Genomic DNA, 11,909 nt, shown 5'->3' on the forward strand with positions numbered 1-11,909 from the left:
CAGTAACTCTTTTCCCTGTCAGGAGCCTAGGAGCCTAACGCCCCGGGGGGTCAGAGACGGGACCTTTTCGGAGGACCACTGACGTATGCAACCGTCGCAGTTTTTTGTGATGTCACTCTTTAGGTGTGTGCAAATTTTTCCTTGCACCGGGTGGAGTTTTTGGGTTGTGTTTTGCACGCCACAGGCTTTTCAACAGAAAATAACCAGCTGGAGGCAGAATGGTTGCAAAACACTACGGGTTTGTTACCTAACTCTGGGTTTCAAGACCAGTCCACCTCCAGCTGTTGCAAAACTACTACTCCCATCAGCCACGGTCTGTCAGTGCATGCTAAGAATTTTACTTTTGCTGCATCTAGGGTGCCACAGTTTAGAGACCCGTGCATAAAGGCCTGAAAAATGGGGGCCTGCAGAACTTACAATACTAGAAGTGCCAGCATTCCCAGGCATGCTGGAAGTTGTAGTTCTGCAACATCTAAAGGGCAATATGTATTCGAACGTCCTTGGGCCTTGAGGATACTGAAGTCAGGACATTCGCATACGTCCTATGTCCAAAAAATTTTTAAATTCATTATGCTAAATAACAAGGAAAAGTGCCTAAATACACATTTGCCAACCAGGGTGTCTGCAGCTGTCCAGGCATGCTGGGACTTGTAGTTTTGTAAAAGCAGGAGACACATTTTTTGTGAAATACTAATATATGATCATATATACTAACTTTTAAACTAGACTAAAATGCTGGGCTGGGCTGGGACTTGTAGTTTTGTAAAAGCAGGAGACACATTTTTTGTGAAATACTAATATCTGATCATATATACTAACTTTTAAACTAGACTTAAATGCAGTTGAAGATGATGAAATAACAGTGGTCAAAATACTTACACAAATCAGCAACTTTTCCTCAGACTTAGTGAAATTGCTTCCAACCATGTTGCTGTAATATTGCGCTGCGATCATAAGTTGGAAACTGGCAAGGCTCCAGGAAATGGTCGCGTGTTGTTCGCGCAATTGCGCATGCGCGATCGAAAAATCGCAATCGCAATATGTATTTCGGTTAAAATATCATACATATTCGATTTCAGAGTGCTGCTACAGCAGTTTTCGAAATATCTGCAATCAATTTCGCATTCGCATGTTGCGATATTTCGATAAAATATCAGGAATATTCTGAGCCAATCAGAGCGCTCCTCCAGCATATCTCGAAATTGCGCAATAAATATCGCATTCGCATGTTGCGATATTTCGATAAAATATCACGAATATTCTAAGCCAATCAGAGCGCTCCTCCAGCATATCTCGAAATTCCGCAATAAATATCGCATTCGCATGTTGCGATATTTCGATAAAATATCACGAATATTCTAAGCCAATCAGAGCGCTCCTCCAGCATATCTCGAAATTCCGCAATAAATATCGCATTCGCATGTTGCGATATTTCGATAAAATATCACGAATATTCTAAGCCAATCAGAGCGCTCCTACCGTAGTTATTAAAAAATCGCAATTATTTTCGCATTCGCAATAGCGAAAAATCGCAATCAATTAATTTCGATAAAATATCACGAATATTCGAATTTAGCGAATATATCATGAATATTCGAATATATATTCGAGATATATCGCGAAATCGAATATGGCATATTCTGCTCAACACTAGCCCAACGCCCCCAATGGCACTCTTATATTATCTTTCTTTCAAGAAAAGGTGAACAAGCAAGGGGAGAGTGCCCTCTACCTCCTGACATTGCATATAAGTTGATGTTTGTGGACCCGAACCTCTTAGGAGGCAAAGGCTCGATTTAGCGTGCCAAACTACCTTGCAAGCTGAACTATATGATATTTGTAGCTATCTTAAGCACTGTACTTTGGCTGTATATCTTTGACAATGTTCACACTATTGTTTCTTTTTTGTACTGTGGGGGCCTCCCCCCTTTTTTGGTGTTTAATAAAACTCATATTTAAAAAAAAAAAAAAGAGACAAGGCTAATATTGTTGTAGCGCTTGTATGTGTAACCGAGCCGATGCTTGAAGAATTGATTTCCATGTGGTTATTGTGGCATTGACTGTTGGAAGGTGAGAATGAGGTGGTTGGTATCCCATCCAGTCAGCAGCTAGAGTTGATGCAGGATTTGGGGTTGGAGCCCCAGTTTCGATTGGGGTCCAAGGTTGCAAAGAGTCCATTACTCCATAGTTTTTGAGTTTGATCCAGAATAATAGCCTTGTAGTAAACATTTAGGTCAGGAACTCCAAGACCCGCATAGGCCCTGGGAGTTTTGAGTAAAGAGGATTTGATACGTGGCTTGCGTGCAGCCCAGATAAAGTGATTAATGATATTTTGAAGTATGGCAATATCTGTTTGTATAATTGGTATTGGCAAAGTCCTGAAAAAGTGCATGTCAATATTCGGTTTGCTTTGCTAGCAGCCGCTTTGCATTGCATGCCACCGCTGAGCCTATCATATACTAGGACCCCCAGGTTAGAAGAGTGTTATGTTGTCCTAAACACAGTGTTATACGAACACACTGCCTGTCCTAGGGTGACAAAGCTGCTCAATACGGTTGTCACCCTAAGACAGGAAGTGTATTAATGGCAGGATTACCACATTAAAATAACAGAAAAATGTGAAAAAAGAAAATGAGAGCAGCCACCATAGCGAAGGACCAGTAAGCTCCAATACGATAAATTTTTGTTTAAATACTTTATTTTTTTGTTGTTGTTGGCATGTGTGGAATTTTTCAAGCAGACTTGTTATCTTAATGATTGTGCCACTTCATTCTCATCAACCTACAGGCTTGCAGGAATACAGTGTGTAAAAATTGGTGGCTACTCAAAGGGCTTGTGTTATGTTTTGGGTCAGACATTTTCTGAAGAGACAAATCATGCTTGGAACGCAGTGTATCTAAACAAGAAGTGGCACCTTCTAGACACCACATGGGGAGCAGGAATTGCAGACCGCAGCAGTAATAAATTTAACTTTCGGTAAGTAAAACTCTCAAACATTGTCTTCAAATGAAACAGTCAGCTAAATGTTTTCACTGTCTGAGATGTTTTTGCACACATTTAAAAATTTATTTTAGCCTTGAAGATTACATAAAACTCCCAAACATTATATATTTTCTGAAAGCAGAGGCCCTAGTGAAAAAAATAGGGGTAGTTCCAATTGTTTATGTTATATGATATTAGTGCAAAGGTCTAGGAAGCGCGAAATTTAAGTAAAGAAATACACTAAATGAAATTGGGTACAGCATAGCACGACCGCGCAATTGTCAGTTAAAGTGACGCAGTGCCAAATTGTAAAAAGTGCTCTGGTCAGGAAGGGGGTAAAATCTGAAGCGGTTAAGCTTGTACAATTAAAGAGTAATTCCACTTTTTTTGAGAAAAAAAAAACATTACCCTCTGGGTGATCTGTGTACATTACAAGGATTTTAACAAACTTTGTTACAGATTCCTACCTTTTGTTATTCTGAAGAAATCCCTGTGTGTTTTTCGGTGTCCATGTGGGAAAGTGATTCTAATGGGAGTGGTTTCATAATTATCAGACAGCTGTAGCACCTGCAAGGCACCATTGCAGAAAGCTGCTGGGCCTGCATCCCTTTAGACATGATTTCCTATTGGAAGTATCTCACCAAAAATTAAAATTTTTTGTTGTAGGGGATGCCTAAAATCTGACTTGTATCCAAGTGCAGACTTCTGGGAAAATTGGTGAGCCAATCACGCAAGCAGAAAATTATGTTTCTGGGGGGCATTCTGTACACATTTTGTGTACAGAAAACCTCCAGGCTGCCATATTGCATTGCAATTTCAGACAATTACAGAGATGCAGATTGAAAAGGAATGGTCATTTCAAAAACATTCAATTACAATATGACTTGTGTCACAATTATATAAGCTAGATTATTTATTTTTTAATTTACTAATTTCTTTTACCCATGAAAGTGGAAACTTCCATACAGGGCATTTTCACCCCCTTCCTACCCAGACCAATTTTTAGTTTTCAGCGCTGTTTCACTTTGAATGACAATTGCGTATTCATGCAACACTGTACCCAAATGAAATCTTTATGTTTTATCCCCCACAAACAGAGCTTTAGTTTGGTGGTATTTGATCATCAAAACAAAACAAAATTTTCTACTTTTTGAGTTAATAAATATCAAAATTTAAAACATTTTTCCTCAGTTTATACCGATACATATTCTTCTACATATTTTTGGTAAAAAAAAAAAAAAAAAAAAAATCGCAATGAGAGTATATTGAATGGTTTGCGCAAAAGTTATAGTGTCTACCAAATAGGGGATAGATTTATGGCATTTTTATAATTATTTTTACTAGTAATGGCGGTGATTTTTATTGTGACCATGACATTGAGGCGGACATATCGGACACTTTTGACATGTTTTTTTAGACCATTCACATTTATACAGCGATTAGTGCCATAAAACTGCACTGATTACTGTGTAAATGTGACTGGCAGGGAAGGGGTTAATACTAGGGGCGCTGAAAGGGTGAATATGTTCCATGAGAGTGATTCTTACTGTAGGGGGAGGGGACACACAAGGGGAGGAGACCGATGGGTGTTCCTCTGTACTGGGAACACACATCGGTCTCCTCTCCTCTGACAGGCCATGGATTTGCGTGTTTACACACTCCTGCTGTGATCGCCAGCAATTGCGGGTGCCTGGTGGACATCGCGGCCGCCGGCACCAGGTCACGAGCGGTGCCGCGGGCGCACACGCCCTAGATGGCTGGGAAGAAAAGATGTCATATGACATCCACCCAGAGGGAGGGAGGGTTCCTGCCGGCGTCATATTATAATGGCCCGGTAAGGAAGGGGTTAAGCTTTGATATATATGAAAAAAAAAAAAAACTTGAAGCCGACTGGTTGCTATGTAGAGCTGCACCAGATTTTGCCCTCTCCAGTTGTAGTAAATCAACCTCATTGTTTATTACTTATTTTTACACTTTGCCCCTCTAGTTGGTTATTTACACAATTAAGATGTTTACTGGGATTTTTCTATTGGAGGGCATTGTGAACATAGATTATTTCTGACTATTTTTGACTAATTTCTAACTAATAAAAACATTGTATCACACTCTGATCTTGTGTAAACCCCTTTCTTGACCTGAATTGTGCTTGTTGTCATGTATGTTTATACATCCCTGAAAAGGATTGTATTGATAAGAAGAAAAAAAAAAAAAAACTTTTCTTTTGGCAGATACAATGAATTTTACTTTCTGACTCACCCTGCATTATTCATAGAGGAACATTTCCCTGATAATCAGAACTGGCAACTTCTGCAAGTGCCCTTGTCACTCAAACAGTTTGAGGGAAACTTGTGTCGCAAGAGCAGCTTCTACAATGCCGGCCTGATAGCATCCTTTCCTGAGACCCTCCAGGTTGAAACAGGTATTCTCTATGTTTATAATGGAGGCAGGACCCCGAAATAATCAATAGAGTTAACCCTCATGTATCTCTTGCCTAACAAATTTCCTTGTACTTATAATGCTCATGACTAATATCTGCTATACAAAAGGAAATGTTAAAATATTGCTTGTTGCCATGTAGTGGCTTGTAGTTACAGTCTAAACGGCTTGCTTCCAATATTTGATCAACCAAAGATAATTATGGGAAGGGAAGTACAAGTTCTTAAAGCAAACACTTTTCAGTACTCAGTCTTGCAGCTTATCAATATTAGATGATGCGGCTGCATTCATTTTCTTTTTTTTTTCAGGCCTTTTTCTTTTATTTTTACTTAATGATTTTGTCACTTAATTTCCCTAGGTGGCTATGCTCACTTCCATACTGGATTTTCAGGGCAAGCCATTGTTGTTAACAATGCTGGACTTTAGACCCATCTTCCTCTCATTCTCTCCAGAATAAAAGGGTGGGGATGAGTATTTTACAGAAGGAAGATAATACTGTGTAATTGTAGACAACGTGCAGCTACTACATCTAAAGCCTCGTACACATGATCGGATTATCCAACAGGAATTGTGTGATGACAGGCTGTCGGAAAATCCGTTTATATGCTCCATCGGATAATTTTTGTCGGCAACAAATGTGGGATAGCACACTTTAAAATTGTCTGCCAACAAATGTGTGTCGTCAGATTATCCGATCGTGTGTACACAAGTCTGTTTCGGCAAAACTCCAGAGTACAAACAAGCATGCTCAGAAGCAATGCTCACCATAACACAGCAGAATTTGCCCAAAGGGTGGTGCTAAAGAGCTGAAAAAACACGTTGTTTCGTGTTTGTTTTGCCGTTTGTATGCAATACAAGTACCTGGCCAATGCTCTTCGGACAAAAGTCCTACGCTTTGTCTGTGGAACATCTGACCGTGTGTATGAGGCTTAAGAGTTGGTAAGCTGTACCATATGAAAAGTTTGTTCTTGGGTTTAGATATCCTTTAATATGAGGTTATTCCCAGCTTTCTAGGTCATAAGACAACCAGATTTGAGGAGGACAGTTGTAGACCTCTCATAAGTGCATATTGCAGTATCATCCATTAAATGCACTCTCTATATTTTGTAAAAGCTATTGGGACAGCATTACATAGACACAGCTATGTGTGGTTTCTCATGACAACAAGAAAATAGAAGACATTTCCACTGGGAAGAAAGCATGCTTAAAGTGGGGGTTCACCCAAAAAAAAATGTTTTACATTACATTCAGCCGAGTTGTCATAATGACAATCAGCTGTTTATTTATTTTATCCCCGTACATACCGTATTTTCACCGCCGCTTCCGGGTATGTCTTCTGCGGGACTGGGCATTCCTAATTGATTGACAGGCTTTCGACAGTCGCATACAGCGCGTCACGAGTTGCCGAAAGTCGGTGCGGTTCTTTACGGCGCCTGCGTAAAAAAACAGCCGATTGTCATTATGACAACTCGGCTGAATGTAATGTTAAAATTTTATTTTTTGGGTGAACCTCCGCTTTAAAATGGCCTAATTTTCATTTTTAATAAAAGTGAAGTTCGCAAAAGCAGAAACTAAAATGCATAGAAAATACTATTTTAGAAGACCTTTGATGCTTTATCTAGGTAGTGTAGAACAGTGACCATGACAATATCTTGAATTGTTATTCTAAACACATGAACCCTAATAGATGACACAATTTCTATTTTATTACAGTTAATGGAAAAGTTACCTTTTCTATTGAAGGTCGCTCCCCTGCACTGTTCTCTTTCACACTCAATAAAACAGAGAAGCCTGGGTTGATGACGTTAACTAAAACAGGCATGCAGCTCGAATTATATCCACAAGTGACTGGAAGACACACGCTGGCAATATATACAAAAGCATATGACAGTAGCAAAGAATCATATGATAACGTTGTAGAGTATATTGTCTATTGCAGATCGGTGGACCCTGTGTTTATGATCCCTAAGGAGCTGGATGTTATAGTTGGTCCCAGCTGGCTAACTGACAAGAGGGGCTTTCTGCAGCTCACATGCCGCGACCCAGTGATTAACACGCACGATGGCCGTTGTACTTTTGGTTTAACCCTAGCCAAGAGAAACATAGTCGTAGCAACATTACATGGAGATCAGATCAGATCGGGAGATGAGAGGAGATATGTTCTACAAACCCAGCGAGGAAACAGAGTGGAATTTAAAGTCCACCTTCCCCAGGCAGGTTACTATGCTCTAAAACTGCTCAGCTCCACTGGCCCAGGCAAGTTTGAGTGTTTCTGTAATTACCTAATCATATGTACAAATCCTGAAGTTGTATGGCCACCTTTTCCCAACAAATTACAGAACCCTGTTGGGCCAACTGCCTTAATGGAGAAAAAAGGTATTCTGAAACCCTCTTGTAATGATCCCATTATTTACACACACACTGGGCAGGTTTCTATCTCATTTACTTTAAAGGATGATATAAAAATTTTACCAGCCCTTCAGTGTGATGATGTATCATTTAATGACTGTGGAGACAAGCGTCATGTGACACAAGTTCAAAGAGGCCATCATATAGAACTGCAGGTTCGTTTGCCTAAGACTGGCTCATATGTTCTCCAGATCTTTGCAGATAGCAAAAGCTCTCCAACCAACTTTGAATATACCTGCAATTACTTAATATGTTGTTCAGGCATAGAGACATCAGGCCCAGGTGTCACTGCTATACCACAGATACCAGTGGGTTCCAGCAACTCTGCAGACAAAAAAAGTTTTATCCAGCCATCACAGCTAGGACAAGTAATCAACAGCACAGATGGACGCTGTTCTTTAAGTTTCTCCTTAGACAGAGATATGAGCTGCCTGGCTACATTACATTCTGATGATAACAAGTGGAATAGCCAGATGGAAAGACGGTACATTCTGCAAATACAGAAAAAGCATCAGGCAGAGTTCTACATCCAGCTTCCAAGACCCGGTACTTTTGACCTCAGGATTTATGCAGATAATAAATTTCAACCTGGAAGCTATGAGCTTGTTTGTAGTTATCTAATATCTTGTTCCAATCCAAAGGCAGCTTGGCCGCCCTTTCCCAACATACTTCAAAACCCTGTTGGACCAACATCTCTGTCAGAGAAAAAGGGCCTTTTGCAGCCTTCCCAAACGGAGCCAATCATTCACACTTCGGATGGACGATGCTCTGTCTCTTTTACACTCAAGAAGGAGATGGGTATATTTGCCAGGTTGCAGTCAGAAGATGTGTTATTAACAGAAGAGGGAGAAAGGAGACACATACTCCAAATCCAAAAACAGAACAGAGTAGAATTTCAGGTAAGACTTCCACAGGCTGGGATGTATGTTCTGAAGATATACACCGAATCTGAGCAGGGCAATTTTAAATTTGCATGCAATTATCTGATTACCTGTGTTAATACTCAAGTGAATTGGCCTTTGTTACCCCTTGAACTATGCAACCCCGCTGGACCTAGTTATATCTCAGAAAAAAAGGGTCTTCTTCGTCCATCCCACCTTGAGCCTGCAATCTTTACAGATGATGGACGATGTTGTGTCAGTTTTGCTTTAGATGAATCAACTGATATTGTGGCTACCTTACATTCTGATGACATCACAACAGAGGAAGCAAGGAGAAGATACATTTTTCAACTGGAGAAAGAGGGTCGGGTAGAGTTTCACATCCAACTCCCTAAAGCTGGTTACTATGTTCTTAAGATGTGCACTAAGATGAAGACAGATCTCAGCAATGTTTATGATTATGCCTGCAATTACCTCCTATATTGCTCCAACACAAAAATAAGGTGGCCATTTTTCCCCATGAGATATAATGGCTGGAATTCAGGTTATGAACTGATAGAGCCAAAGACTGGTGTTTTGCCAGCCAACACTGAAGTACGGTTCAGAATTAAGGCCAGAGGGCTGGCAGCAGTGTCTGTCAAGGGCAAGAACTTTTGGCCTCTGACCTTAGGCCATGACGAATGCTGGGAAGGGGTATGTAGCACAGCTGGAACCAAGGACATACAAGTGCTGGTGACAAACAATCTGAACAAGAACCATGCTTTGGTACTTAGTTATCAGGTGAAAGGAGTAGGTCATTCGAGACTGATAGAAAGCTCATATTCCTCCTAGCTTTGTAAATCAAAAACTTCCTTCCAAAGCAACAGCTCCCTTACAATATGAATCATCTTAACAAGAACACTGGTCAGAGGTGCTAAAACATGATATGGATGATCTGCTACACTGAAGTCTTGTTGTGTGACATATCCCTATTCTAAATCAAGTTTTAAGCTAAAGCTTCTAGTTAAGCTGATAGATTTAAAACAGCTAGTAAATACTTTGGAAGTGCTGCTGAGAAAAAGAAGCAAGAATTTGTTATCTCTGATAAAGTTTGTATATTATAATGTATTATAATGTATATGTTGATGCTTTTAAATGTAGCTAAATGTGCATTTGTGTAATAGGACAGATTAAAAAAAGTAACGATATTATACAAGTGGTACTACAGTATGTATGATCTTAAAAATAAGAAACCTGAGGCCATGTTTACTACTTTTAACTTTTTTTGCTATAGACTATTTTTGCATTAGCTACAGCATTGTAATTGCTAATCAGCTAGTAAACTAAATGTCTATTGTATTTACCTTTATGGAATTACAGACCCCCCCCAATTCATTGCTTAGTATGTCCCCATATGCCTTTCATCAGACTGTTGAACGCATCATCATCGCTAGTTCTACTAGGTACCAATATGACTTTAAAAACATGTCAGTAGCTTGGTTTTACTTTACACATGGATACCTAGGAACAGAACAGCTGATAGAAAACCATAAGGATGTTTTCATCTATGTATATATAAATGGCAAATCACAACCAAACAAGTTGGCTATAACCAGTGAGGTTTTTGCTTTTGTGTTTGTGAAATAAAAAAAAGGAAACAAAGTATACATACTTTTTTTTTTGAGGTGAAGTGTTAGAACCTCTTTTACCTGTAATAATTCTAAACAATCCATCCTGCATCGTTACGTTCTGGAGCAGTAATCCTCAAACTGTGTGTCACGTGAGATTTGTAGGTGTGCCGTGGGAGTTTTCAAAAATATTTAAAATTGCTAGCGTTTTGAAACCTTGAACATATTGAAAAATGTAATGGTAAATCAATGTTGCAAAAGTTAAAAAAGTAACATCTATAAAAACGCAATCTCTGTCAGTCAGTCATTCATTGGTTCCTTTCGTAACGCAAGACTTGATCGCTCTAATTATATTATAATAATAGGGACCGTTGCATTCCAACCCTGATGCTTATAAATAAAGCTTGTTCATTGTTTTGCGATGGAGAAATACTTACTCATGTCTGGAACTCTGAAAGAGGAACTGTTAAATGAAAAGCACTCCACTCGCTCTAGATTCGGCGACTGAGCTCAGAATTTTGCAAGTGAAAGAGCCTTCCTGTAGCTCAAGTGAGGTGTTTAGGCTGTACATCCGAAAGGCAGGACAAAAAAGGGGAGCAGTAGAGGCAGCATCAAAAGTATCAAACAAAATAAAAGGAGGACAGCATTTCAATGTACAGAGCTGTAATACATACAATATATATATAAAAATAAAAATCATGAAAAGTGTACTGACCCTTGACGTTTTAGGAAATTAGGTTAAGTGTTAACATCTTAAAATCTTAAAAAGTGCGAAAAAACTCCTTACCTAGTGTGAGTCCTTTGTTTTACTGGTGTTTTGCCAATGCAGAGCAAAGTAACAGGCTCTCGTTAATACAGTGGGGAAAATTATTTGATCCTCTGCAGATTTAGTAAGTTTGACCACTTACAAAGAAATGAATGATCTATAGTTTTTATCATAGGTGTATTTTAAATGAGAGAGATAGAATGTCAACCAAAAATCCAGGAAAAAACACATGATACAAATGTTATAAATGGAGTTGCAGTTCAGTGAGTAAAATGAGTATTTGATCCCCAAGCAAAACATGACTTTAAAACTTGATAGAGAACCCCTTGCTGGCAAGAACAGAGGTAAGACGTTTCTTGTAGTTAGTAACCAGGTTTGCACATATCTCAGGAGGGATTTTGGTCCACTCTTTCTTCCAGATCTTCTTTAAATCCTTATGGTTTCGTGGTTGTCTCTTGGCAACTCTAATTTTTGGCTCCTTCCATAAATTTGCTGGATCGGATCAGGCTTAGGTAAGAAAAAAGGGGAGTCTTTTGCTTTCTGATAACTCATTCACTAAAGAAAAAAAAAAGCTTTGTGTGAATGGGCAGAGAAGAGGCGAGGTGGGCTGTGCAGCTGCAGTGGAGAGCCGTATATCTACTCAACGGTAGCTCAGTCAACCCAAAAATTTGAAACCAAAAAAAGAGGCAGATCCAGAAGGTGCCACACACCCCACTTTACTCCATGTATTCCAGCAGACTGTAAATGCTTTTTTTCCCCTCTTTAAAGCGGAGCTCCACCCAAAAGGGGAAACTCCGCTTATCTGCCTCCTCCCCCCTCCAAGGCCAC

The 11,909-nt window shown here is 39.5% G+C and overlaps 2 protein-coding genes across 3 annotated transcripts in view; one reads left to right on the forward strand and one right to left on the reverse strand.

Annotated features, from left to right (window-relative positions):
- LOC120936423 (kyphoscoliosis peptidase-like) overlaps positions 1-10,354 on the forward strand; it is a 68,071-nt gene extending 57,717 nt beyond the window's left edge. For both annotated transcript variants that reach the window (XM_040348738.1, XM_040348739.1), the window contains 3 exons: positions 2,788-2,976; positions 5,211-5,401; positions 7,132-10,354. In XM_040348738.1, the coding sequence (XP_040204672.1) occupies positions 2,788-2,976; positions 5,211-5,401; positions 7,132-9,539 (2,788 nt within the window). In that variant the 3' untranslated portion in view covers positions 9,540-10,354. The remainder of the gene's footprint in view (positions 1-2,787; positions 2,977-5,210; positions 5,402-7,131) is intronic.
- A 965-nt stretch (positions 10,355-11,319) lies between these two features.
- CEP63 (centrosomal protein 63) overlaps positions 11,320-11,909 on the reverse strand; it is a 56,392-nt gene continuing 55,802 nt past the window's right edge. Inside the window, exon 15 of the mRNA XM_040348740.1 lies at positions 11,320-11,636. Within this exon, the coding sequence (XP_040204674.1) occupies positions 11,630-11,636 (7 nt within the window). The 3' untranslated portion in view covers positions 11,320-11,629. The remainder of the gene's footprint in view (positions 11,637-11,909) is intronic.

Source organism: Rana temporaria, chromosome 4 (assembly GCF_905171775.1).
Source record: "Rana temporaria chromosome 4, aRanTem1.1, whole genome shotgun sequence".
NCBI classification, from domain to species: Eukaryota; Metazoa; Chordata; class Amphibia; order Anura; family Ranidae; genus Rana; species Rana temporaria.